Source organism: Quercus suber, unplaced genomic scaffold (assembly GCF_002906115.3).
Source record: "Quercus suber isolate HL8 unplaced genomic scaffold, Cork oak 2.0 scaffold_16, whole genome shotgun sequence".
Classification (NCBI taxonomy): Eukaryota; Viridiplantae; Streptophyta; class Magnoliopsida; order Fagales; family Fagaceae; genus Quercus; species Quercus suber.
In genome coordinates, this window is record NW_027069481.1 from 1,116,377 (window position 1) to 1,143,171 (window position 26,795).

Genomic DNA, 26,795 nt, shown 5'->3' on the forward strand with positions numbered 1-26,795 from the left:
ATCAGCATCGCCTTTACACTTGCATATATCATGTGCCAGAGGGCAGATTAAGAAATCTCTGTTATGGAATTTAATATTTGAAGAACTAAGTCTTCGGTTGTACTAGGAAGTGACTCTTGAGTCTTGGATCAGATGGCTGTAGTCTGTAGGAAAAAGAATAATGTAATGTGGCCTTGGTCGAGAATGAAATTACTACACTACAGCACTGCCCATGGATAGTAATCTATTTTTCGAGTGTTCAGGGTCGTTCTGGCTACATATGCAATTGACACAAGCTTTGTGACTATTGAGCGTTTTCTCAACCCTGCTTATAGAAAATTGAAATCTATGAGTTCTCGTTTTGCAATCCTTCGTATTAGGGGTTGTTTGGTAGATTTGTTTAAACACATGTTTTCAGTTTTTAAACATTACATGCATTTTCACATATTTTTTCACCCACACATATTTCAAAAAAACTGAAAACTGTTGTTTAAACACACGTACTAAATGGGCCCTAATTTCTAGTTTCAAGGGTCTCTAGCATCGGTAGATGCCAATGCTTCCCTTGACACAAAACATGTTTTCAATTTTTAAACAACATTACACGCATTTTCACATTTTTTTACCCACACGTATTTTCAAAAAAACTAAAAACTATTGTTTAAACGCACGTACCAGATGAGCCCTAATCTCTAGTTTCAAGGGTCCCCAGCATCGGTAGATGCCAATGCTTCTCTTGACACAATGGGGGTAAATATGTACCTTAATTTTTTTGTTCCACAGCTTAGCCTGAGCTAATATGTAATTATGTACTCACTGATTTTCGTTTATGCAGAAACTAATCAAATCAAAGAAGAAGAAGAAGAAATGAATGACGTCAATCCTCTAAAAAATAATCCAATGGTCCCGGAAAGTTTTTTTACTTTTATTTTTGTCATAATAAAAAGTAGTAGTATTGTATAGCAGATGGTCCAGATCAGTGGCTCTACATTCCTCACATGCTTTCCTCATCCAATCAGTTAGCATGAACCTTAAAGGTTAACCAACCCATATCTTCCTGCACATGGTTTGAAAGGGAGTAAAGAGGTGGTCCAGCCAGTCGCTTTAGACGACATAAGATAAGAGAAGAAAACACACTCATAATTTTTTGTCCCGGCATACGTTCGCCACAAGGCAGGCCATTCCTCTCTTGAAACATTGAAGAGAAAAATTGCGCCTTTCTAAAAAAAATTAGTTAAATATCAATACTAAAAATTACTTATTTATTAAAAAAGTAATAAAAAGTATTTCTTCGGATAGAATAGATTGCAAGTAAAGGATATATATGATAAACTCTAACTAATTTGTTAAGGATCTGATTTATTGCCGACCCCAATAGTCCGGAGGATTAAGACTTCTTGTTGTTTTGAGTTAAATGTAATTAAATAATTAATCCCACTCCATGATAGTGAAATAATAAACCCCACTTATCCATAAAGTACTGTTTTTTTTGGATATGGTATTTGCTAGTGTTTTACACAATCGTCACTAAACTATAAAAGTAATCAAGAAATTTTGGTACGGTAAATGAATGGAGATGAAGGGGGGGGAAAAAAAGAAAGTAGCACCAGAAATTGATCTAATAATTGATAAAGCTTGATAAAATCAAAATGAGTTTGCTGTGAATTTGGAATATTCATAAAGCAAAACAAAAGGATCTTAATATAATGATTCAGGATGGAGCAATACTAGTTCAAATACAGCAAGACACTAAAATAAGAATCACTCCGCAAACAAACAAGATGATGAGCCTATTTGATGTCTCCGGGTGCCGACAATAGTCAACTCAATAGGAAAAGTTGCATCCTCTAGAGATATATGACAACAGATTATAATAATAAAAAATCATGAGCGGGCGTGACACTTAAAACATTGTTCAGTACTCTGGAAGCAACACAAACACGAGTATCTGATGAATGACAAAGAACACATTCATGAAAATTATATACAACCATTATTAAGATGTATGATCAAGACTCTTGGCAAGTGATTGAATGATCATTCTACTCTCTTAGCATTCCATTAAGGACAATTGCATCTTCATGAGCATCCTCTGCAATCTGGAGGGATGAAACCGCCTGTGCCGCAATGAGACCAGCAGAGAATCCTGTAGTCCCCCAACCTGCTTCCTCAAAATATGAGGCAGGAAGATCCCTTGCAAAAGGTCCAGATGCAAGTGACCAGTCACTGCCCACTGAGCTACCGCACTCGCATCCAGATCTATAAGCATTAGACACCCACCCAATCCCTTCAAGTGAGTGCTTGGCAGAATCCTGATAAGGAAAGCCTGTTCCTCCACTCACAAAGAGGTCAATATTACCAGGACATTCCCAAGAGTTGAACCCATCATCTTTGTTTAGAACAATCTTACATGAATCATCTGATTCCTCATCAAGTAAGACGTGCAGAGCAACAGCCTCAGCAATTGCAGCACCCTCTTCATCAAGCCTCTGCTGCTCTTCTTTCTTTTTCTGTTTCTTCTTTTCTAATTCAGAAATTATGGCTGCAGAAGTAGCCAGAGCTTTCTCCAAGCGCCTCTTTTTCTTCTCAGCCTGTTTCATTCGATCGACTTCATCCTTCACCTGTTTCTTCTTCCCCTTTCTCACAACAGGTTGCAATTTATTACATCCCATGTTATCCATTAACTACTTACCTACTTAGTGCCTTTGCTCCACTACTATTTGAGTAAATTCCTCAAAATGTATACATTTCCCTATAGCTGTTCTTTCCCTCTTTTCTTTTCTTTAATTAATACTAAGTAAATTCTAATAGAATATAGTATAAAAAACTAATATTATAATGTGATGGCCCTGATAACTACACCCACTCAGGTCTGAAGGAATACCTCATTTTACGAACAATGCACTCCCAAACAGAAACAACAGGAGACAACAGAAGAGCAGAGTCATAAGCACTTACAGATCCACCCCTTGGCACCATTCTTCCTAATTTTCCACAACCTTTACATTTACCCATTCTTTGCACCAAAAGAACCAATAAGATGGAAACACTAGTCAAAGCCACGATTATAGTGAGGTTCAAACTTCAAACAGCTCACATGCCTTCCTTACTGCAATGGAAATGGAGAATCAGCATAGAAGTCATTTGGTTGAAACAGCAAAGCCCACTGAACTGCATAAACACACAAGTACACATAAAAGTTTTTTTTTTTTTTTTAATAGGTACAAGTACACATTAACAGTTGCAGACACTAGTCTATTCTAAGTCCTTGACAGTTACAATAAGACAATAACAGACCACAACAAAAGGCTCAATTGCTTAAACTTCCGCTGAGTAATGCTAGGGTAACAATGTTCAATTGACATGGCCTATCATGATTGAAGCAACATTAGGATTATCAAATTCTTAAGGAAGATAATTAGCTCATGAAGATCTCAATAACAGTCCAAAAACTAATTACAACTTAAATAAATAAACCATCAAGAATTCTTCAAATTGACAATTGCAATGACTAGCTACTGCAAGCAATCCTTGGTGACCCAAATTAAAATACATGCCTAAAACAAAAAGGAAATAAACTCGTAGATCATGAGAATGTTAAACAGATGAAATTTCCAAGAAAAATTACAATCTATAATGTGCATGGACAAAAGCGCACACAGATGCACACACAACAGTTACACGGAAAACCAACTAGTAAATGATTCCCATCCTCACTGCAATCCCTAATCCCAGCAAAATAGTCAAGAATTTCTAACTGAAACGAAGAATCCCTGAAAGAAGATCCACTTGAACCTAAGGAAGGAGCTCACCATTATCACCCTCTACCTGAGGGCATATCAGATCTGAATTCTCATTCTCAAAACCAATTCTAATAGTTATTACCTACCTAAACTGAAAACCCTAATTCTCCATTTGGTTAAAGTGATATTGTATGAAAGAACAAACTAAATCCGCATCTAAATTCTCATTCAAATCATCATATAAAGCAAGAAAATAAAAATTACCACCGAAACCAATGTCAACCAATTGACATATAGTTAAGTTTCTCAATTTTGTTAGAACCCAAAAATAACCCTACTTACATCTAACCAAAATTCCCATATAAATTCTTCACCTTTTCTCATCAAAATAGAAGATAAACCTCCTAGAATCCCACCTAGATCTTCTAAAAGATTGAAGTAAAAGGCACTAATTCAGTACAAACCCATAACTGCAACTGTGTGATCTACTAGACCCAGATACAAAAACATCAATTTTTACAAAACCTAGCATCAGATCCAAATACCCATTAATCCAAAAGGCACAAATCTAAATCAAATAACAAGAATTAAGTCCAAATTATATATTTTTGCAACACAATACACCAATTGAAGAACAAAAAAAAGAAGGAATAAGTAAACACCTGATTGGAACACCATAGAGGGAGGAGAGAAAGAGAGGCTCTCAAGCTTTCTCAAAGTGGCAATGAGTAGTGAATAAATAAGGGAGAAAAATTCTAGGGTTTTCGATTTTTTTATTTTTAGTGTTTGGATCCAAAGAAACGTAGTTGGGTAGGAGAAGAAAAGTGAAATTTCTTTGCGTCCAGAGAAGGGTGTGTGAGAGAGAGAAAATAACTGATCACATGGTAGGGGTGAAAGGTAATCGTTTGAAGGACCAATGGGACGTAGACACGTGGCATTTGTGGGCCCAGGTTGATGTACAAGTTAAGGTAAATCTTAGAAATATTTGACTTTTCTGCGTTCTCATTGGATTGGGATTTGGGACCGACAACAGTGTGTGTGGTGTATCACTACTTTGGGTTTTTGACAGGTGGCAAGTTTTTGTGATAGATTAGAATTGTTATGTGGGTCCTACTGATAAAGCACTTTTGATCCGTTTGATTGGATTACTTTTTTTTGGGGTGTGATGTACGGTCCAGATTTTGGAACCTAACAACGTGTGGAGGGTAGATACTGAAATTAGTTCAGTTATTAGAGGTCTTAAGAAAGATTATCCATTCTTTTAGGACCTAAAGTGAAATTAAAACAATCTCTTATTTTATTCCTCTTTTTTCCAAACGGGTGATAAGTCTTATCCTAGAATTAGATGTTCTTTGTATCAAATAGGATTACATGTTCTTTATATTATTAATACACATTTTTCTAAAAAAAATATACACATTAAATTTTAAATCATATGCTAGTGCTACTAACTTTTTGATGAGACATATAAAAAGTTAGTTATATGACTTTTTTAAAAAAATTATACAAATGGTTTCCCTTCCCATTAGTTAAAAAAGAAGAAAAATAGGAAACCCTTGTCCCTTAGTTGGAGGTGTAAAAATTTTCCATTTGTTATTTCAGCAACCAACAAGCTAAAATTAAGCCACATTTAGGGGTAGGTTTTTATTTTTTTATGCGAACTCATATATGAGAACCAACTGTTCACAGGGATGTAATATATATATATATATTATTTTAATGAGGATATAGAGACAAAAAAAGGTTCTTAAAAAAAAAAGACAAAAAAGAAGAGAGGAAAGAGAGATGGAATAGAAGAGAGAGAAAAACCGAATTTTTTATATTATTTGTTGGTATAATTTATATTATTTTAATGAGTTATATGTAAAAATAGAAATTAGGATGTTGGGTATGTTGTAAAATGAGATATTAAAATAGATAAAAGTAGGTTTTGAGGACATAAAATATAAACCTTTTTGCATCCCCGGATGCTAGTGCTTATATTGAATTCTCTACAACTTTATACTCAATAGGATATTGAATTCTCTATACTTTTATATTTATTGAAAAGATTAGAAGAATGTACAAACAAATCCTATAATTTTATCATAGGGACATGTTAAAACAAAGACTTTTAAATGAGACATTTAAAACCCTAAACTCTCATAAATGTACCCAAAGAAACCCCAAACAAATCTCACCCTTACACAAGAAATATACATTTATGAAATTCAGAAACCCCAAACAAATCTCAACTTTACACATGAAATATACATTTATGAAATTCAAATAAATGTACACATGAAACATACATTTATGAAAGTTTTGACATCAGGATTTAAAGTATTCCAACTCCCAAGGATAACTTTACGAGGGTTTTTAAAAAAAAAAAAAAAAAAAACTTTCTATGAAAGTTTTTTTTTTGGTGGGGGGTGCTTGCCTTAAACGGTTGCTATTTTTTCGTAAGAAGATAGTGAGCGAGGGGGATCAAGACAAAGAAGAGACACAGTTACTTTTTTTGTTTTTATTTCTTATAATAACTACACAAAAAAAAAAAATCAAACCCAAATTTTTGTCATAAAATGATTTTTTATTTATTTAGAATCTCATTAAAATGAACTCTCTTTTTTTTTTTTTTTTGAGAAACAAACACATACACACACAAGAAAAAGAAAAAAGAGTTTTAACACAAATGCACATTATAACTCCACTTAAAAATTATGGTAACTTAAATATATATTAGTTATTACCATTGAATTACAAGGCTTCGAACAAAATTATGTTAATATTTAAATCGCCATATAAATTACTAGATCATTAAGAGGTTGTTAGATTAAGAGAATTTTGTATTAACATCCCTATTCCCTTGATCGCATTGTTCACCAACGTTTCACGTCACCATGAAAGCTTTCTTGCATCATGCTTATGTCATTTTATCACTAACTGCTTTACTCAATTGGATCTCTTTTCCAATTAATTGGTTGTTGCTTTACTCAATTTGAAGAGTGGCTTGTGTCCAATGACAATTGCCACTGGACACAAGCTGCACCCCAATTTGAACACCTTTCCAATTTACTTATTTTTACTTTCTTGCTTACACCAATTAAGATACAAAATTCACAAAAGAAGGTTAATTTTATAATAATTTTAAGGTTTGGGTTTAAGTTATATCTAATATAACTCTATATAATGTAACATCATTTAATAACTTGTTATAGAATTCATATTTTGAAAAATTTATTATTGAATTATATGTTCTATATTTTCTTAACATTTATGCTAATTTTTATGTAAATTAGATATTATTTACTATTTGATCTATAAACTCATTTTTTATGCATTATTTTAAACTATAAAAACTTAAATTTAAGCTGATTATAAATCTTTGATCCCTTTAAAATTTTGCAGATATTAAAAATATATGAAAATAATGTATTCTAGGCGTGAATTTGTCAAAACATCCCTAAAAAAACAGAAAAAAGAAAGACGATGGAATTTCCAAACAAAGGCCAATTACCAACCTGTGCTCTTGAGTCTTGACTCCAGAGCCCAGCTGTAGGGCCTTCTGAGTTCTCACTTCACATTAGTCCCTTCACTTCTCATTTCTTATTACAGCTTTAGCTCATTGCCTCACTCACACAAAAATGGTTTTCTTCTTCATCCCCTAAATAAATCTCTCTTTCTCTTTCTCTATACCAACACTGCAACAATGCTTTCTCTCCACAACCCATTTCCCAAACCCTCCTTAAACCACAACAGCTCCACCCCACCTTTCTCCACCACATTCAAACCCCATTTCCCAAACACCCTAAAACCCCCAAAGCCCCACAAACCCAACTTCACAACCAAAACCCAGTCTCTCCTCCAATACAACAGGAAGCCCCAACTGGCCGGAGAGACCCCTCGCGTCGTCGTCATCACCTCCGGCAAAGGCGGCGTAGGCAAGACCACCACCACCGCCAATGTCGGCCTCTCCCTCGCCCGCCTCGGCTTCTCCGTCGTCGCCATAGACGCCGACGTCGGCCTCCGCAACCTCGACCTCCTCCTCGGCCTCGAAAACCGCGTCAACTACACCGTCGTCGAGGTCCTCAACGGCGACTGCCGCCTCGACCAAGCTCTGGTCCGCGACAAGCGCTGGTCCAACTTCGAACTCCTCTGTATTTCGAAACCCAGATCCAAACTGCCAATTGGGTTCGGCGGGAAAGCCTTGGTTTGGCTCGTCGACGCGTTGAAGTCTCGCCAAGAGGGTTCCCCTGATTTCATCATCATCGATTGCCCGGCCGGAATCGACGCCGGGTTCATCACCGCCATTACTCCGGCCAATGAGGCCGTCCTCGTCACCACGCCGGACATCACGAGCTTGCGAGATGCGGATAGGGTCACGGGGCTGTTGGAATGTGACGGAATCAGAGACATTAAGATGATTGTGAATCGGGTTCGGACTGATATGATCAAAGGCGAGGACATGATGTCTGTGCTTGACGTGCAAGAAATGTTGGGCTTGTCTTTGTTGGGTGTGATTCCTGAGGACTCGGAAGTTATAAGAAGTACCAATAGAGGGTACCCTCTTGTGTTGAACAAGCCACCCACATTGGCCGGGTTGGCTTTCGAGCAAGCTGCTTGGCGGCTTGTTGAGCAGGATAGTATGAAAGCTGTGATGATGGAGGAGGAACCGAAAAAGCGCGGGTTCTTCTCTTTTTTCGGAGGATAAGAATTGAACTGAACGTCATAACACCATACATGGGATTATGTTGAGTTTTGGAGGATGGGAAAGGGTGAAGCTGTGTACAGTTACAGTGGGATCAGTAAAGTTTGTCACTCTCTTCTCTTCAAGTCTTCATTTTTGATAATTTAAATGTTTTGTTTGTTTGATTGATTGTTAGATTTTTAGTAGTGTTAATGTTAGGAGTGTGTGCTTGTAACTTTTAGTTAAGTTGGTTCTTCAAGGATTGATTTTCTGTATTTAGTCAAGACAAAATCTCCTTTTTGTTTTGTTAACATTGTGGAATTGGAAGGTTCAAGCTTAATTTTGGGAAATCATTGTTCTGTGAAGTTATTTGGCTTTACAAATTTTCTGCCCTGTATTTTGGGTGTAATGTGATCAACTGAGATATGGATAGTTTGTGGAAATCAATCGTTTATAACTGTTGAATGTATCGTACTTGTTAACTGACCCTGTCAAACTAGGATTTTATGTGATCATAAATTCAGAAAGATAGAGAAATAAATATGAATGAAAGATGGATGATTGATGTAGTTTATATTATTTTTTGATTCTACATTTCATCCCTTGTTTAATCCCCGTATGTATATGAGATTCATGCGTATTCTCATACATTCATAGGACTGGGCTCCTAATCAGTCATGTAATTGCGGCTACCAAGTGCTTTCTGCAGAAATTGCCTCTTAGAGAGAGAGAGAGAGAGAGAGAGAGAGAGTTATTCATTTTGCTAACTTTTACAATGCTAGCCAGAATTGGCTATGCACTGTAGCTTGCAGTTAGTTTGGCTAGCAACAACCTAGCCCACTGCTAGGTGTCTTTTGGGCTTGTGACAAATATTTTGCTCAACTATCCTTCCGGTTAGTCTAATGCTAATCCTAACTTTAGTTTAGGATCAGCGTTGGTGTCAATGCTTCTTGTTTTTCCCTTCTGGTTTTACTTGATCATTATAATTTTGGCTCTTGATTTTTGCCCGCACAGTACATCCCCATGGCTATTTTTTTTCTTAATAAAATTTTTCGTTACCTATCAGTTTTTTTTTTTTTTTTTTTTTTTTTTTTTTTTAAGCTTGTTTGTGGATGAATCTGTACTTGAATTAATAATTTGGATCTATGCTACACATTATTTACATTTTAGCCCGCCTACTTTTTTTCTTAACCAAAGAGCTGTTACGAAGTGACTTTCATGTACTTGCTGTTCTCAATGTTTATCTATATAGTCATTTTGTTAGTTTTTGATGGTCTAAGAGCTTTGGATGATACATGCGATATTTGGTTGACAGTGGTGATAAATTTTAACTAGTTTAACATAAGACGTTCACTGTTTTGTTTGCATATAGTGGCATTGATTTCAAAGTTTGTCCTGTTGGCTGATTTGTATCAATGCCTAGTATGTGATGAAAGAAGACTGCCTACTGCTAATTATGTGATGGATTCCTTTTGTTTCTATAGAACAGGTAGAACCTTTTTTGATGTCTAACCAGCATTTTGATGGCTTTGCTTAAGCCTGGCTTGTCAGTTCTCACAATCAGGTTAAAAAACAGTGGACTGTTGGAGGTAGTTTGGTTTCAATTCAAAACCTTAGGTTAATAATACCGGAACTGGGGCACAAATTATGTTGAAATGGAGGGCCGAAATCTTGTTTCCAATTCTAAAGCCTTTTTATAAAGAGAAAATCTAGGGACAAATTTTGCTACAATTTGTTGAAGTCGTTGATTGTGATTGATTAAAAAAAAAAGTTGTGGATTTATATGAAAGTGATTGTCTACTATTTACAATCAACCACTTAAAGCAAGTTGTGATAAAAGTTGTATGTAAAAAGAACTATTTCATAGAAGTTTTGTAACTAGGTGATAATTTTAATTTTTCAAGGTAGAGATTTATCTTCGAGATAAATATTGGTATGGGAATGTGTGTAGGGGTTGTTTGGAATGGGGAATATGTTTCTGTAGCTATCTTACCACAAATTTGTTGGCTTTTTGCTGCATAAATAACGTTTTAGGCTGATCATGTAGTTTATCATGGGAAGGAGCTTTTACTGTAGACTCCTTCATTTGATTTCCTATGCTATATCCAGTTAAACTTTTAATTATTTCTTATGATAGTAGGAATGAGCTTTAAAATATATTTGTAACATTGAGTGGATTACATCAATTCCTCTCAATCCAACATCAAGGAATAGCTTGTGTTGATTACAGAAAAATGCTTTGGATTGGCAGATCTTCATTGAAAAACACACAAGATACAACAATGATAATATATTAAACCAAGAAAAATGTGGTAAGTAGGCTTTTATTGTTTGAAAATCCTGTGAAGTGAGAAGATATATGAGATGACTCCACGAATTCTCCTATGTTGTGTATTCTGCGTTTATTTTGACATAAGACTCCACGAATTCTCCTATGTTGTGTATTCTGCGTTTATTTTGACATAATCATAACTTAAATCACATCCCCATGCTTGCCCACTTCCCAAGCCATCACCTGTTTGGAAGAAGATGAGGCAAATCAAATAAGATTCACTGAAAGATGTTCAATCTCATTAGAATCATTTATACTTGCAAAGATACACATGCAGTGAGAATATGTGATGCCACAAGACTAGGAAAGTTAACCTCATCAAAGCAAGACCAGCTGGTGATACATTTTTATTCTTTTAGAGCCATCAAGTGTTGGCTAACTAAACATGAGTTGTCAACTACATGAGTAAATCTCAATTTTTGAAGATGGCTGGTCAAAGAGCAATTCTTAATTCAGCTAGGGGAATTGTTCACTTTAAGAAATGCATCCCATATTAGTTGCCGCGAAGCAAAAGAGCTAACACATTGTTTTCAAAAAAATGTAGTAGTTATTTAAATTGTTTTAGAAGAGAATTCAGTTATCCTAGCACTTCAACAACCAAGCAAATGTGCAACATATAAGCAGGGATGTGAGCCTAACTGAACTGTTTGGATTTAGACTGATGTACTAACGTACTATACTAATATTAGTATTCACTGTGCAAAGAAAGGTTAGCAGGCCAAATTGCAGATAATGATTTTTTGGTATTTTTTACAAAATTATGTTGATCCTACCCTCTAGGCGAGTGTGATCCCTTAACTAGCTAATATCAGTGGACTTGGTTTTTGAATTCACCATCAATAGAGAGCAAAAGTAGCATATGTATGCTTCATGCGTTCTTCAGAAGCTTACCAACTGATATAAGAATTTCAACTGTACTGTGGGTTTCACCAGCCTTCCTCAGATAGTTACTTGCTGCATCTCTGAAAATATCACCGATTACTCGTGAGAATCAGAGACGGTTTAGGTGCAAGGTGAGAAGATACTTGGAAAACAAAAAGTGGCATGCTTAGAAGGCAAAATGCACACGCAACATGCATGCATTCACACTATAAAAACTACACACACATATACAAATACAAGAGTCCTCTCCCTTATAAATTCAGTTAGAAGTATGCTAGGTTGGGAAAGAGACAAGGCGCTTGCACTAGCATCTGGATGATGGCTACATCTTGTATCTATCAAAACTGCAACTATGATTGTGAAGTTGATTACATTTTTTAACACACACAAACCAAAAAAGTATCATATAGAAAATTTTCAAGTGACCCCATGCTGTGCGACAAGTCCCCTCCCCACAAAAAAAAAAAGAAAAGAAAAAGGAAAAGAACAAAGTAAGGAAGAAAAGAAGAAGCTTATGGTCTAGTTCCACAGAGCATTGGAAATAATAGATGTAAACTGGCAGGAACTTAAATGAGGAGAAGAAAAGAAACATAAGGAAGATCAAATCTTACAGAGAAAAGAACTAGTTCTTGGTTATATCCCAGATTTTAATTTAAAAGTCAAGCCTTAGAATTACCGGTCAAATGGTTGTGGTTCCCCAGCATCCATGAGCAAAATGTCCCCTAGCAATACTCGAAGCTTGTTTTGGTGGAAAGAAATCCCTGCATAACCTGCAGCAGCAGCAATGCGCCCCCAATTTGGATCTCTGCCGTATACAGCAGCCTGCTTTACAAAACTGTCAGCAGATTAGACGTAGATAAAGTGAGGTATTGGAAGGATTGTCAAGTTTAAAAATCATGCCTTAACAAGTGAAGAAGATGCCACTGAGCGTGCAATCTTTGCTGCTTCAGCCTCACTGCCTGCACCTGTCACAGACACCTACACAACCAAGGTAGAATTAGCTGGAAGATTTCAACGTATAGGCTGGCCACTTCTCTAAAATCATAGCATATTGCTGAGTTTGAAATCATAATTATGTCACAAAGATTTATTTTTATTTTTATTTGTAAGTTACCTACATACCCAATGGGTCACCCACGACGGCACGACCTTCTCCTCGAACCCATTTTGATGGGAGGAGGAAGTGCCATTTGAACTAGAATAAGTCACTAAGATAAGCTTCAAATATCTGCGTTTTCATTCTTTCGCATTCTTTGTGAAAGGATTATACTTGTTCATAATATATTTATATTTTTCAATATAATGAATAAGAGGATACTGCTTCATAGTAGATGTGAGCGTTCACTCTTGCATTGCTCCGCTTAAGAGATTTGTTCATTGCTCATATTTGTGTTTATATCCAGCACTAGTTACGATTCAGCAACAAGAGTAGGTTTGGTAGGTTTCTATTGGATGTCCATTTTAAAGAATGGGGCAAATCCAAAGCATCAAATTTGGCTCATAAGTAGAGATAACATTAATATTAGATGCAGACCTCTATTAGGCATGTTGCTCCTTCTCCATCCCATGCTATTGCTTTGGCAAGACCTTGCATTACCTGAAAATTTGACATTGATAAAATCTTTAAATATATGAAACCCAATAACTGATTCAGATAGATACAATTTGAGGCCTCTGACTGATTACAGCTCTCTTGTAAAACCATAAAAAAGGCAGGACTAAGGCCTAGGAACAAATTTGAGCACTAGCAATTGCAAAGAGTTTGGTGAAGTGCAACACTACATTTAAAAAAGGGGGAAAAAAGAAGAAGAAATAGGATCTTTTTACAATCTTAGTGAGGAGAAAAAAAAAAATCAGTAATTTTATACTAGGACTTGAGAGTAAATAAACGCAGAGGTTTTGTTAGGGTCAAGGCGAAGGGAACAGAGTACAAATACAATGAAAAGTTGGTGGCAGTGCATAAATTTGTATAAATGAGTGAATAGTTTAATGGCAGCATAACATACTGCATCAAGGCATGCTTGGAGTTCCAATGCCTCATAACTGTCTATTGAAGCTATCCTGGTTGATCCAGATAAGCCACTAGCCAACGCAATAACGGTATCATTGGTACTAGTATCTCCATCTACCTGTTGCACCAAATCACCCAGCTATTATATATATAATATTCATAATTTCCCAAGTGTGGGATTAATCACACCATGTTAAAAAGGATAGCTTGGGTGCCCATTCACATGAACAAGCATGATTGCCAAAGATATATAGTTGATAGAACAGGATCACCACTTGAATGCAAAATTCTAAGATAAGGAATTAGGTTACGTATATGCCTATATTCATTGATATGAACAGGATTAAAGCATTGATACTCCGTACAGTTATTTGATTGAAACTTCTGTTTACAGCAATCTGCACCATCTTTCTCCAAGCATCACTTGTGACCAGGGCATCTGTTGTTATTACCTGGAACATATAACCCAATATTAAGGAATGGAAAAATATGTACGCTTCCCGCAAAAAATTGCAAGATAACCATGAGGATACATACACCAAGCAGGGTAGCCATATTTGGGTGGATCATCCCAGAACCTTTTGCCATTCCCCCAACTCTTACTGATCTCCCTCCAACCTGAGGAATTTATCAACTTTTACAGGTTTCTCTGTTTGCTGGGAAGTTGATTTCCAAGACTAATAAATTTGAAGAATTCTAATTTCCTGGGGTGCAAGTTCTATCAAATTGAGATAAAGCTATTGTATAAATCCAACAACAATTTCTACAAAGGAAGAATTTCAATTTGTTTACTGATCTTTACTTGTTAACAAGTATAATAAAATACAGCCCATTGCCAAATCAAACCATTTACATTTAACATTGTTTCTCCATATCTAACTTCAGCTGAGTCACCAATTATGCATTAGAAATCAAGCAACCAATCTAAGAGTTGCTCCTGTTTTGAGCCTTTGATCCAGTATCTAGATTCAATGCTTCATCCAAGCAAGTAGCACAATTAACCCAATATATGGATAATACTGATAATCATCAGTTTAAATTTGTCAAGGTAATATATATACATGTAGAAATCAAGTACTTGCACACCTGAGACTCAACTGCTATGCTCTTACTAACAAGGTCAGTCGTCGTGATTGCCACTGCTGCAGAATCTGCCCTGCACATGCGCTGATCAAGTTCAAGAATGTTTTAACAAACAGGATATAGGAGACTAAACAACCTATTAAGGGGATCACTTGAAGCTTATACATAGTTCAATACACATACTAAAATGAACAAAGCATGAGCATTACCCCTCAGTTGATGACGACAGTGAAGCAACTAGTTTTGGAAGTGAATTTAAAAGTGCTTCCTGCATATGTAATAAGGCATCAATTATATGTAAAAGATTAAAAACAACAAGGCATATTATTTATATGACAAAAAAAATTGCTGCAGAACTTTTAGGTGATCTATATTCAGCAGGCATAGTGCACATCAGTGTGATCAGCATAACATACATAAGGTCACCATGTTACCTTCTTTATTCTATGACCAATAACACCTGTGGATTCAATAAACACTTCCTCTGGTCTCATATGAAGTAGCTGCAACAACGAATATTCTTAGTCTGATTAGTGAGCACCAAATTGAACCTGTACAACCACACCGATGAGATGAGGGGTTCAAAACTCTAAAGGTAGCATACCTCAGCAAGCGAGCTGGCACATTCTATCACGTCCTGATATCCTGCATCACCCTGTCATCATTGGTAGGTCAATTAGACACATAAGACTTAATTCAGGCTCAAAGCAACATCATTTTTTCACTCTTTGATGAATACATCTCACAGCAGCAACATGCCCCCGCGGGGAGTAACAAGGATGTTCTTTGGTGCTTTACTACAATTAGATTGAAACTATGATGTGTCTGGACAAGAAAGTACAAGGAAAACATCTAGATAATCAGACATCTCACCGTTGCTGCATTAGCTTGGCCAGCATTTACTAACACCGCACGTGCCTGATGAGTTGCCAAATTGAGTCATTAGAAGATAGACAAGAAACTGAAAACATAATAAAGAATCTGAAAAATGACCCCAAAAATAACTATATTACTAAATCTACTGGCAAAATATGTGAGTAACTTCTACATCAAATGTTTAAGGTAACAAGCACTTCAAAAGAAGATAACTTCAAAAATACATTCTACCACATTTGAAGTCTAGCTGGAAAAGATAGTGATCATAATAATATAATTTCTAAATTTCATGCTAAGTACTAGTTCATCCCTCTCTTTATCAGCTCATAATCATAATTGACACAAAAACGAGCATAGCACATTCAAAACTCTGGGAAATACCGTTTTTGAAATGTCCAACGCCTTCTTGCAATACAACACTGGTGCAGCAGCAACCACATTCGTAGTAAACGCCCCTGTAAATAAATTTTAACAGGAAAAAGTTATCTCCAATCAAATCCTTTACTTGCTTAAATTCTCAAAAAGCCACAATTGTTGAAGTGCACACAAGTCAAGAAATAACTTAGAACTATAAACAACTGGAAAATATATCTTTTTTACTACAAAAATGTAAGGTACTAATCCGAGTTACTATAAATAATTGCAAATAAATTCCCTAAGAAAAATCAAAGCCAGCTAACCTGCAGATATGGCGTGGACATCACAAGTGACAAGTGCAAGATCAGGTTTCTCGCCTTTAGCACGCAAACCGCCATACATACCGGCAGCTTTGAATCCCTCGGCAGCAGTGACTCCCCCAGGAATCTATACAATCATAGATTTCAAATTAATTAGCACCGTCCAAACACATGAAATTTACCAACATTCAATCTATCTATTACAATGCATGTCGTTAGTTATTGAGATCATCCATAACTAACCAACCCACCCACATTTTATCACATGCTAGAATACAACTGTAGCATATTAATCACATGTTGAATTTCACAAAGCACATGACTTCTGCTTCTAACAACTTCCTAAAATCTAGCATGTGCATGTGCGTCTTAACTAACTTTCCATATCCATCAATTTTGTTTCCACAAAAGTACTTTTTTTGACAAATAATGCAAAATTTGGTAAAAGAAAAAAAAGAGAGAGGAGATGATCACCTGGTTCCATGGGCCTTGGGGGAGAAAAATAGGAGCCTTAGGAATGTAATTGGCGGCGTCATTAGCAGTGGCGCGTATTTTGAATTCCCTCTGACACTGTGACAGTGATGAAATACACAGTTCCTTTTATTGAACACAGAGTGAAAAAAAAAAAGAAAAAAAAAGGAGAATTGAGTGATACTGACCTTTGGAGCACTTAGTGGTGGTTGAAGTAGTTTGAAGGAGACATAGTGAGTAGGAGCACAGAGATGATACATATCTGATTGTCTGCGATTGTAAAACTATTGTTAGGGTTTAACGGTGAAGTCAAAAGGGTTTTGGTATGTAGTTGTAGACACTAGTAACCAGTACTCAGAGCGTCTCCAGCAGTTTTTTATTTTTTTTTTATTTTTTAAACAGTAAATAATAATATTTATCTACTATTTACCTACTTTTTTTTAATATATCTACCTACTTTTTTGCTAATTTTTTATTATGTTTTATTTTTTTCTAATAAATAGTAGCACCAGGTTTAGAAAATGACTGTTTATTAGCAAATTTTTTTTAAAAATATTTAAAGAAGCTGTATTTTGTTCTCTTTTTTCTGGTTTTATTTTCTATATTTTAGCTTTATCTACTCTGTTGGGATACTCTAAACGTTTAAAGCACGCGTCGAAAGAATAATGTAATTGGAGTTTTGAATAATAATAATGTGAAAGAATAAAGAACACCGAGATAGAGAGATGAGAAAATCCAAAAGGTAGTCAGTGCGTCCTCCTCATTCTCGTGCGCTCAGTGCATAAAACATATGTTCTGTTTAAACTTTTAAAATTCAACCGCTTTATCTGCCAAGTTGGTAGCCACTGCAAATGAGACAAAAAAAAATACCAAACAAGGTGGGTTGTACACATCTAGCTCCAACGTGTAAAGTCTGAACATTTATCAATCACATGATATTGATATTGATGGTCTGTAATGTTTAAGTTTTATGTAATAAATTTTTAAAAAAAAAAAAATTAACATTGTACTTATTGAAAATGTTGGGATATTGAAAAATGTAAAAATTGCTCAAATTTTAATTTTGGGCTAGTTTTGGGCCAGTTTATTAAAACAATACTACCATCACTAATAAAGTCCAAGAAATTGACAAGAAATCAAATCTCCATCTTATTCTTTTCTCCCTTAAAACTATTTTGATTGGATGGAGGTGGAGTGGGGATTTAAAAATTGAAGTGGCAAGTGGGAAAGGAAATTACATACAAATTGTCTGTCCAAACAAACTTTGTAATGTAGCACTACATTAATCTGTTACACTTAACATCCTCTTTATATGGTGCCTGACAAATTTGAGGGTGGAGTTTCTCTGTAGAAAGAGTTTCCATAGAAAATCTGTATAAAAGAAAGATTAAGATAGTACCCAATAATGGAGTCGTTTGAGGAGTTCCTTATAATTACAAGCTTGTTTCTTGAATTCTTTTAACGATAAATGATGCTATATTTTTCTTGAAAGGAACTCTGCTGTTCAGTTCCTCACAATACAACAAAACATTTAATCTTTTCTTTCCGTTTTCCTTAAATGGGAACATAGTACAACACAAATTGGAAATGCAAATTCATTACATGGAACGCAATTTGCAGTTGCAGTGTCACCAGCTTTCTTCTTGACAGTTCCACATCCATCCACGTCTATAGAAGAAACGCTCATTACCAATAACATAACCGGCCACCAGTTTCATCTTTGCATCGAAGAATCGAACGGAAGTCACACAAGGACAGTCAGAGACTCAAGTCATTTCTTGCCAGAGTAGAAGAGGCAAGTCAGGTCATCTGTGGGATGGTCGGTAATAACTGAAAGAAGCTGGCTTCTTACAATAAAATGCTCGTGTACCACACCAGACAAAATCAGTGGCAATTGGCAAGACCATCTCACACTTTATATTGGAGAAGTGTATGAATTATCTTCGTCTTGGGAATCTTCATTCAGAGGTTTGGAATCATGAAATGTCTGAATTTCAAAAATCAATCAAGTAATGCGCAAGTAGGTGCCACATGAAATCTACAAGTTCACTTGTATTGCTGTTGCAACTTATGAAGCACTTTGGGGCCTATAGTAGTAATATCACCTGTTTGTTTAAAGGGTTAACACAATTGCAAAATGTGATGAAAGAAAATCCAAAGGTAAGCGTTAAAGATCTTTGCCTGATCCAAGGGTCAAAACAACAATTTGGCGATGAAGGTCCTTGGATATCTGAAGCACCAACTCATCAACTACAGCCTCCTGTAAAGCCACAAAAGAACGAGATGGACCATAAATCAAAGGTTGCATAAGCAAAGAAATCATCTTGTTTGTGACCTATCAATCAATATAGCATAGCTGCTTTTTCTTGTAGAGTTGATCTTGTATTTATTCTCTGGAATGAAGACTTCACTTTTGGAGTTACACAAAAATGAAGACCTTTAATGAGACGACTATTTACTAAGTGAATATTTTTAGCTGATGTCAGCTCTCAGGAGAGAGATCTAGCAACCAGAGACCTTCATTGGAGAGCAAATGGAACACCTAAGTCTAAATAATCTCTACAACATTTTTCTCGTGATTTAATTCACCAAATTGATCAAAGTAGAGCACAGCAAGTAGTCTTTTACCATTCTGACATCATGAATGACAAGTGACCATCACATATAAAGTCCCTCATTTGTGAAGGTAAGATACAGGTCTTACCAGAGAAGAGATATATTCACACGGTGGGCCATTAATAGAAGCAGCTAAATCACTTCCACTAACATCCCAAAAACCTTTGTCTCTGGCAGCATAAACCTGACACCATAACTCAAACTGTTAGTTGCCCATAGCAACTGTAAATGACAAAGATTATGGACCAAGATGACTGTACCGCTGTAACCACAACATGATCTGCTTCACTGAGTGCAGTGGCAAATTCATCTTTCAATGCTGCTAGACGACTGCAAAAGAAAAAAGCTACCATAAGCAGAAAGTAAAATGAGTCATATAAAATAATGACTACATTGACAGATGGACCTCTAGCTCTAGCTCAAAGGCCTTCCCTCCTTGTAAAAAGCAAGTTAAAGTGGGAGGTCATGGGTTCAGGAACAACCGAGTGCTTAAGTAATTTAACATTTGGAGAAAAAAAAAAAAAACGTTTTTGTTCCTATTCTATGTGAGAATACCTGTAAGAATGAGGTTGGAATACCACCCATATAGCCTTGAACGGGAACCTTTGACGTGCTGCTTGAAGAACTGCACGGATTTCTGTTGGATGGTGTGCATAATCATCATATATATGGCATCCACAAATTGTACCAATCATCTCAAAACGTCTGGAAACACCATTGAAACTTTTCAAGTGTAGTCTTACACGACTGATTAGCTCATAACATTGCATTCTGTCACTAAAAAGTGCCATCACTGTAGCAATAACCTGACAATAACATAAAATAAGATAGCGTAACCCAAAAAAGAGAGAAAAATTAAGAGTATATTTGAGGAACTTAAGAGACCAATAACCCAAGGAACTAGAAAGTGAAGCATAGTACACATGCATCCACCTCTAATATTTCCAATCCTAATAATCAAACTATTAAAGAAAAAATTAACAGTGCAGAAGTTTATAACTCTATATGAAATACAAAAAGAAACTGGAGCTTTTGAGCATTAAGAATTTTTTTGTAAAACTAAATAAACATTTTCACTCACTGCTAATGAATTGAGGACATTATGAACTCCCGGAATCTGTAGACTGATATCTACCTCTGGAAACTCCCGATGGAACTGCAGATAATCAAGTACTAAATTAGAGAGATGAATGTATTATGTCTTAGAAATTTCATATTTAGAAAACTCATGTAAATAGTTAAAAGGCACGAATTTCAGAATTTGGATGGCATTCTGGCAGAGGGATTGAACACTCATTGCTAGAGTTAAAGCTGTTTTTCTCGAGACTTTTGTATGATTGGATGGCTGATTTGAGTAGGCATTCTTTTTCCTCCTTGGAGGAATTTCTGAATTTATGTAATTTTTGTTATTTCTATAGATTCTTTGGTTCACCACCTGTGTACAGGGAAGTCTGTTTTGCTAACGTGTTTTTTGATGCAATAAAATTTCTTATTTTACTGATAAAAACAATTCTGGAAGAGGGAATAAATCACAAGAGCATGTAACAGATATAGCCTAAACAAGCAAGTTAAAACACCAATATTTTTATGAGAACCATCTTAAAATTAAGAAATATTTATAATTCTAGATTAAATTATAATTTAGAGTAACCAGCTCATGCAAAAAAGGAGTAAAGTTAGAACTGAATCGAAGAAACCATTTCAAGAACTCACTTAGGCAGGACTGACACTGGATAATGACCCTTTTTGGTTTAAATCACTCTGTAATATTCGGTATTAAGAACAAGTACTTAATATTAAGGAATAGACCCCCACCTATCCACATTAGTTCTGTAGTCCTTTCTATTTGAGTTATTATTTTCTCCTGATCTTTTTGCTGTTTTGGTTTTGTTATTTTGCTCTGCTTGCAGTGTACCTTATTTCTCAAGGCCCAAATAAAAAGAAAAAAAATAAGAGGGGGGGGGGGGGGGGGGAGGGGGGGGGGGGGAGAATTACTTTAATAATCTAGTTTTTCATATCCACAGAAATAATGGAATTAGATGTTTTAGATCATACATATCTTTCTTACTTTTTGTGAAAGCTTATATTTTCTGGGCACCATTCAATGCTCTCAAAGAAAAGTGAGGCAAATCTAGAAATTATTAATTGTGATGATACATGTTGATATCAAAGAATGCAATTTACCTGCCAAAATTTGTATCATAACTTTGGCAAATCCTTTTCCAAAGACCAAAGAAGCTTCAATATATATGTGCTTTAGCTTTCTATAAATAGGTTAGGTCTACATTAGGGGCAACCACAGATGTAGAAATAAAATTATAACCTACCAGTGTGTAATCACTGCCACCATGACAGTTGGGACGAATTGAGGATGCATGCCAATCATTAAGACTAGAGATTCCATAAGTAGTTATTCTGTAATGCTCATGAAATAGCTCCAAGTTTGGAGCCGGCATCACACCACTGGAATACTCTGATCCAGTCGTTTGTCTCCTGTGATTTAGCAAAGAACGTGTATCTGGACTGTTGTGTACCTTCCAAGGAAATTCCAAAATTAGAATCTATAATAGATAAAATCATATAAGCAGCATTCACGAACTTCTTATACAGCATTGGTGTTGCAGCATATGAATATGAGGAAGCATTTTGAGGTGGAAAACTTGAGTTTATAGTCTCTGCCTTAAATAGGTTAATGGTAATGGGATTATGGGACTCACCATATTGTGGTGAGATGCCGGGCCTTAATCTTTGAAAAAGGTTCATATCACAATCCGACTCACACCATACATGTGAAGCAACATCGTGTAAGTTTAGCTATTTATCACTCATACATTCTTGTTTCTTATGCTTAATTGCTCAAGGAAATTAAAAATTCTAACTAGATGCTCATGCTGATAAATGAAAATGAACTTTGAATGAATTGGAGCTTTGTAAATAAAATTATTAGTATTTGTCAAAAAAATTTCTTTGTTTGACTTAGTAAATTGCTGACTTTGAATAGATACTGCAAACTATTACTGAAAGTAGCTATTCACCCAATGTCGTCTTGTCATATAGACTGAACAGATGAACATTATCAACTCAAAAATTCTGTATGTTTAAACCTCTGTGATTGTATAATTAGATTCAAGGAAACTTGAATAGTTATCGCATATAGTTAGCAAAAAGCATGAAAAATCAATCATGTAATATATACATACATATATATATATATATATATAAAAGATCATAGCACAAAGTTGGACCAGCCATGAATTGTGTAACTAGGTTTATTTATATATTTGGTAACAAATCTTGATTTGAGGTTTTTGGCTTTTTGCACTGAAAATTAGAGTTAACTGGACCAAATCCTTGGTTATCACACCCCTATACAAGCCTGATCACATACAAACAAGAATTATGTACTTGCAACAAGAAACGAGAAATAAAACTATCAATGCCCCAGAAGTTCTAACTTAGTGCCACCAATTATATCCATAACAAGGCAAGTGGGTGATGGATACCTGTCCCCATATATTATGAGATGTCCACCCACCTTGATTAGATTGAGGAACCTCCTGAAAGTAGATTTAACTGCCTCCTAATGTTGAAAGCATAGATTTAATCAGTCTAAACTATGCCTATGAAAATACAGTCTTGTAATATTAGTTTCCATGCACAAAAAGCTTATCAATCAACACACCTTATCTTCAAAGATATCAACATGCTCCCAGTCCAGATTGGTTACTACAGCTATGTAAGGTGATAATCCCAAGAAACAGCCATCGTATTCATCAGCCTACCCTGAACATAAAGTGCACGAGCATAAAGTTGCAATACTCTAGAAACAGACAGAAAAAGTTACAATTATCAGATCTGTACTGTCCATACAGAAATGTGGAATGGGATCCAGAAATGATGATGAAATACCAATCCTTTTTCATTTAATAAATTGCTTTATATTTCACTGAGAGATTCCATTATTTGACAAATGAGAAATTTGAATTTTGCTATTTTCAGACAGAAACTGTGAAACAAAATTCTTCATCAATTCATAGAAGTGGATAAGGTACCTCCAGCACAAAATTTTGACCACCACCTGAAATAATATTTCCTTCTGGAAACTGCAAAAGGATAGCTTTGATTATTTCCAGCATCTAGTGATATCATGAAAAGTGTCTCAACTATAGAAAACAAGCCAATCGAGTAATGGAACCAATTGCAAATGCGAAGTTCAAAGAAAAGGAGAAAGCATTAAGAGAACTCATTGGAGCATATGGCCAAAGAATAAAAGATACCCACGTGTGTAAAATTCAGCTCTACTGCAGAGTTGCTCAAAGTAAAGTAGATACCTGTGGCACATGTGCTCCAATTACAGCTGTAATATCATCGCCCATTGCTTTCAAAACATAAGCCAGCATACTTGCTGTTGTACTCTTGCCTGCAAAAACAATAATGTGTATACTTCTTTCAAGGAAAATGAAGATTCATAAGTTTGGTAACTTACTAAATAGGATAGAAGATAAAATATGCTAGCTTGATTTCTTGTTAATAACGACTCACTATCAGAAGTGTACTCAAGCGAAATACAACACGTTAGTTGCTTGATTCAACTTATTTGCAGTATTGAAAGTTTGTTGTTGGAAATTTAAGCAAGCTAGTAGTAACACTTAATTGAGATAGAAAGATTCAATATAAATCTCTAATAAATTGATTGGTTAAACTTACATTGACAAATTCACTGGGTATTCGTGTAAGCTAACCACTTAAAAAAAAATTAAACTATAATGATAGTTCCAATGTTTACATAATTGCAATCTTGGTCTCCGATTACAATAGGGAAAAAAAATCAATATTTAACCTAATCTTCATAACTTGGTTGATTCAGTACAAAAGAAAATCTATGGTTCTAAATCCACACATAATCAACCAAGCAATACTTCATATATTATGGTGTAATAGATCAGAGAACAACTACTCAAAGTCCTATATTAAATATACAAAGTGAGCTACAAGTTACAAAATCAATTTTAGAGTTTAGAGAAGTCTATATGAATTACAATTTGTATGAACTACCGAACTACAGCCTATAATATTATTACCATGGCTACCACTAACAGCAATAAGCTTGTAGCACTCCGTTAGCCTTCCCAGCCAATAATCCCGTTTGTGTCTGTAAGTAAGGGGTTAAGGGAAAATCAAGTAAACCAGTGTATTATATTTCATAAATCAAACATTAAAAAATTCTATCACCTGCCTAGTGAAACAAACAGTTAGACTAAAAAGAATTGTAGCAAAAAAAATGCCAAATTTGACAGATTGATGTACTCACACAGGCACTCCAGCAGACTTTGCATGCAAAATCTCCACATTGTCTTGAGGAATAGCACTTGAAACAATAATCGCATTAGGTAATCTTGACCCATCACTCCCTTTCAAATTCAAAACCGAATGACCAATATGCAAACGTGCACCAGCCTCTTGTAGGCCGTCCATGTAGCTGCTCCATTTAACATCCGAGCCACTAACCTCAAAACCCTATAAACATTCACACTATTAATATTCAAAACATAAGAAAGATTCACTTGTAACACCTTGAAATTAACAACAAGCAACACAATTAAACCCCATCAAACATATTTCTACCAATGACAAGATTTTTGACAACGTAATGAAATAATTTGGTTTCTAAAAACAAATTCATTTGAATTGTAAAACAAATAGAACAAAACAAAAACAAAATTCCATCTTTTTTATTTGGACATAAGATGGGATATAAAATTTTCAATCTTTAAGCTTTCATTATACATTACCAAGGTCCAAGATGCAAAGAATATTACTCTACTACCTGTCAAAAACTAAATAAAATTTTACTCTACTAAACTCAAAAAGATTCTATGCCTTAAGTTAAGTTGAAACAAAATCATAACACAAATTTATATTTTTCTTCAATTTCCAAAATTTTCTAGTGATCCAAACAGAATGTAAACTGTAAAGTCCATTTGTTATCAACTTCATTATATAACTATTTGGCATTGTCAAATTGAGCTTCTGTCATCTTCTAGAAACAAACAAAACTGATTCTTTTCACTTCATTTCTCTTATCTTCCCTACTTTTCTTTGCTCTTTCATTTTAACTTTCCTTTTTCTTTTTCCACTTTTTCGGAAACCAAACATAGCATTAGAATTATAAAAAACAAAAAAAAAACTAACACTTACTTGTTTGAGAGCAAGCATTGCCAGTGCAGACAATCCACAACCTCCAATACCTACAAAGTGAATCCAACCCTTTCGACCATTTTCCGATTGAAACGGTTCTTGATTTTGAGTTTCCTTGACCGTACATTTTATGCTACTGGTTTTACTCAAGGCAGGGACAGATGGTGGAGTGTGATTGGTTGTGGACCAGAGAGGAGTATTGCTGCGACGTATTGGAAAGTAGGGCTTTGGCTTCTCGAGAAAATCTGATGGAAAACGAAGGGAGTTGGACTGAGATAGTACCGGAAAATCCATGATTTTCCCGGGAAAGTGACGGTGTTGAAAACAGGGAGATCATATTTATTATTGGGCCTAAAGAGAGAGTGGTGGTTGTAATAGGCCCAATGAATTGGGCCGACTTCTGACTATGGTCCATTTCAGCCTCTCAGCCTAATTTGCCACGCCCAGTAATGCAGATGCTATATAAATTATCCATTTGTTTTAACTTTTAATGGTAGATTTCAGTTGGCTTAATAAGATTTGAGATTTGATCTCTGTTTAGTGTTTATGTTAAAAACTAATTAGATTTTTTTTTTATGAGAAATATTGAAAACTTTATTGAATAGAAGAGGATAAATTACATAGCTTCTTGAAACACAAAGGAATCAAGAAAGGGTGGGCTTTCCTCTATCCAAGTTACAAATTCACTAATTTCTTTAGCATGTCATGCTAAAGAATGTGCTGCTTGGTTAGCTATCCGTCTCACATGTTGGAACTGAGTTCGTCAAAAGGCTTGCAGTCAGTGAAGAGTTCCTCCAATGACGTCCACAATTAAGACTTGGGGTGTAATGGTACCACATAGGGCATTAGAGACTACCTTCGAGTTTGTCTCAAATATCACCTCCCTGACCCCAACATCCCATGCAAAGGAGACTGCTTCATCCGCGGCTTTTGCTTCTGCCTCTAATGGACCCAGCGATAAAGGCAAATGTTTACTCAAAGCGGCTATCACCGATCCCTCATGGTCATGTATTATAACCCCGATGCCAATAGTATGAAGGTTTGGAAAGATTGCGGCGTCAATGATAGCTTTGTACCATGGGTAGGATGGTGGAATCCAACGAGGATCCGCTTGTTCCTTAAAGAGAGGCCGAGCAAGGTGAGCTAGTTGGAAGTCATCGAGGATGGAGCAAGCTTTGTGGATAATCTCATGGCTCAAAAGATATTCCTGTGGCCACCCAAACTTGACGTGCTTTGGTGCAATCCTAAAACAAATGCCTAC

The 26,795-nt window shown here is 35.6% G+C and overlaps 4 protein-coding genes across 8 annotated transcripts; 1 reads left to right on the forward strand and 3 right to left on the reverse strand.

Moving 5' to 3' along the window:
- Window positions 1–1,657: 1,657 nt before the first annotated feature.
- Window positions 1,658–4,599, reverse strand: LOC112011885 (uncharacterized). Of its 3 annotated transcripts, none has more exons than XM_024044222.2 (2): window positions 4,385–4,599; window positions 1,658–3,088 (listed from the first exon to the last, which is right to left on the reverse strand). In XM_024044222.2, exon 2 carries the CDS (start codon window positions 2,658–2,660, stop codon window positions 2,022–2,024), a length of 639 nt encoding a protein of 212 aa, XP_023899990.1. In that variant the 5' UTR covers window positions 2,661–3,088; window positions 4,385–4,599; the 3' UTR covers window positions 1,658–2,021. The 3 variants fall into 3 exon arrangements, with proteins under 3 accessions (XP_023899990.1, XP_023899989.1, XP_023899988.1); XM_024044221.2 differs by having other exon boundaries at window positions 1,658–3,145; XM_024044220.2 differs by having other exon boundaries at window positions 1,658–3,150.
- Window positions 4,600–7,193: 2,594 nt separating this feature from the next.
- On the forward strand, window positions 7,194–8,738 carry LOC112011889 (septum site-determining protein minD homolog, chloroplastic). The gene has a single exon (XM_024044227.2). It carries the CDS (start codon window positions 7,411–7,413, stop codon window positions 8,410–8,412), a length of 1,002 nt encoding a protein of 333 aa, XP_023899995.1. The 5' UTR covers window positions 7,194–7,410; the 3' UTR covers window positions 8,413–8,738.
- A 1,784-nt stretch (window positions 8,739–10,522) lies between these two features.
- Window positions 10,523–17,086, reverse strand: LOC112011886 (arginine biosynthesis bifunctional protein ArgJ, chloroplastic). 2 transcript variants are annotated; one of them, XM_024044223.2, is made up of 17 exons: window positions 16,909–17,085; window positions 16,724–16,819; window positions 16,253–16,376; window positions 15,954–16,027; window positions 15,570–15,614; window positions 15,301–15,351; window positions 15,131–15,199; window positions 14,906–14,964; window positions 14,700–14,769; window positions 14,151–14,231; window positions 13,979–14,065; window positions 13,609–13,731; window positions 13,137–13,199; window positions 12,503–12,580; window positions 12,279–12,424; window positions 11,612–11,682; window positions 10,523–10,903 (listed from the first exon to the last, which is right to left on the reverse strand). In XM_024044223.2, exons 1-17 carry the CDS (start codon window positions 16,978–16,980, stop codon window positions 10,821–10,823), a joined length of 1,392 nt encoding a protein of 463 aa, XP_023899991.2. In that variant the 5' UTR covers window positions 16,981–17,085; the 3' UTR covers window positions 10,523–10,820. The 2 variants fall into 2 exon arrangements, with proteins under 2 accessions (XP_023899991.2, XP_065638924.1); XM_065782852.1 differs by lacking the exon at window positions 11,612–11,682 and having other exon boundaries at window positions 16,909–17,086.
- A 1,010-nt stretch (window positions 17,087–18,096) lies between these two features.
- On the reverse strand, window positions 18,097–25,862 carry LOC112011891 (uncharacterized). Of its 2 annotated transcripts, none has more exons than XM_065782864.1 (14): window positions 25,535–25,862; window positions 24,648–24,853; window positions 24,418–24,488; window positions 23,668–23,756; window positions 23,389–23,439; window positions 23,019–23,114; window positions 22,872–22,916; window positions 21,664–21,870; window positions 20,418–20,492; window positions 19,892–20,142; window positions 19,597–19,666; window positions 19,425–19,520; window positions 18,902–18,980; window positions 18,097–18,825 (listed from the first exon to the last, which is right to left on the reverse strand). In XM_065782864.1, exons 1-14 carry the CDS (start codon window positions 25,826–25,828, stop codon window positions 18,767–18,769), a joined length of 1,689 nt encoding a protein of 562 aa, XP_065638936.1. In that variant the 5' UTR covers window positions 25,829–25,862; the 3' UTR covers window positions 18,097–18,766. The 2 variants fall into 2 exon arrangements, with proteins under 2 accessions (XP_065638936.1, XP_023900001.1); XM_024044233.2 differs by having other exon boundaries at window positions 21,664–21,859; window positions 22,840–22,916; window positions 25,535–25,861.
- Window positions 25,863–26,795: the final 933 nt, after the last annotated feature.

Excerpts from the sequence above, each read along its gene's own strand:
- LOC112011885 (XM_024044222.2), bottom strand. The coding sequence starts at position 2,660 with ATGGATAACATGGGATGTAATAAATTGCAACCTGTTGTGAGAAAGGGG.
- LOC112011889 (XM_024044227.2), top strand. The coding sequence starts at position 7,411 with ATGCTTTCTCTCCACAACCCATTTCCCAAACCCTCCTTAAACCACAAC.
- LOC112011886 (XM_024044223.2), bottom strand. The coding sequence starts at position 16,980 with ATGTATCATCTCTGTGCTCCTACTCACTATGTCTCCTTCAAACTACTT. Across the intron at positions 16,377-16,723 it reads CCCAAGGCCCATGGAACCAG|ATTCCTGGGGGAGTCACTGC; the intron begins GTGATCATCTCC and ends ATGATTGTATAG. Across the intron at positions 16,028-16,252 it reads TGTCCACGCCATATCTGCAG|GGGCGTTTACTACGAATGTG; the intron begins GTTAGCTGGCTT and ends ATTTATTTACAG.
- LOC112011891 (XM_024044233.2), bottom strand. The coding sequence starts at position 25,828 with ATGGATTTTCCGGTACTATCTCAGTCCAACTCCCTTCGTTTTCCATCA. Across the intron at positions 23,440-23,667 it reads TTGGAGCACATGTGCCACAG|TTTCCAGAAGGAAATATTAT; the intron begins GTATCTACTTTA and ends ATCCTTTTGCAG. Across the intron at positions 19,521-19,596 it reads ATCATGTTGTGGTTACAGCG|GTTTATGCTGCCAGAGACAA; the intron begins GTACAGTCATCT and ends TTATGGTGTCAG.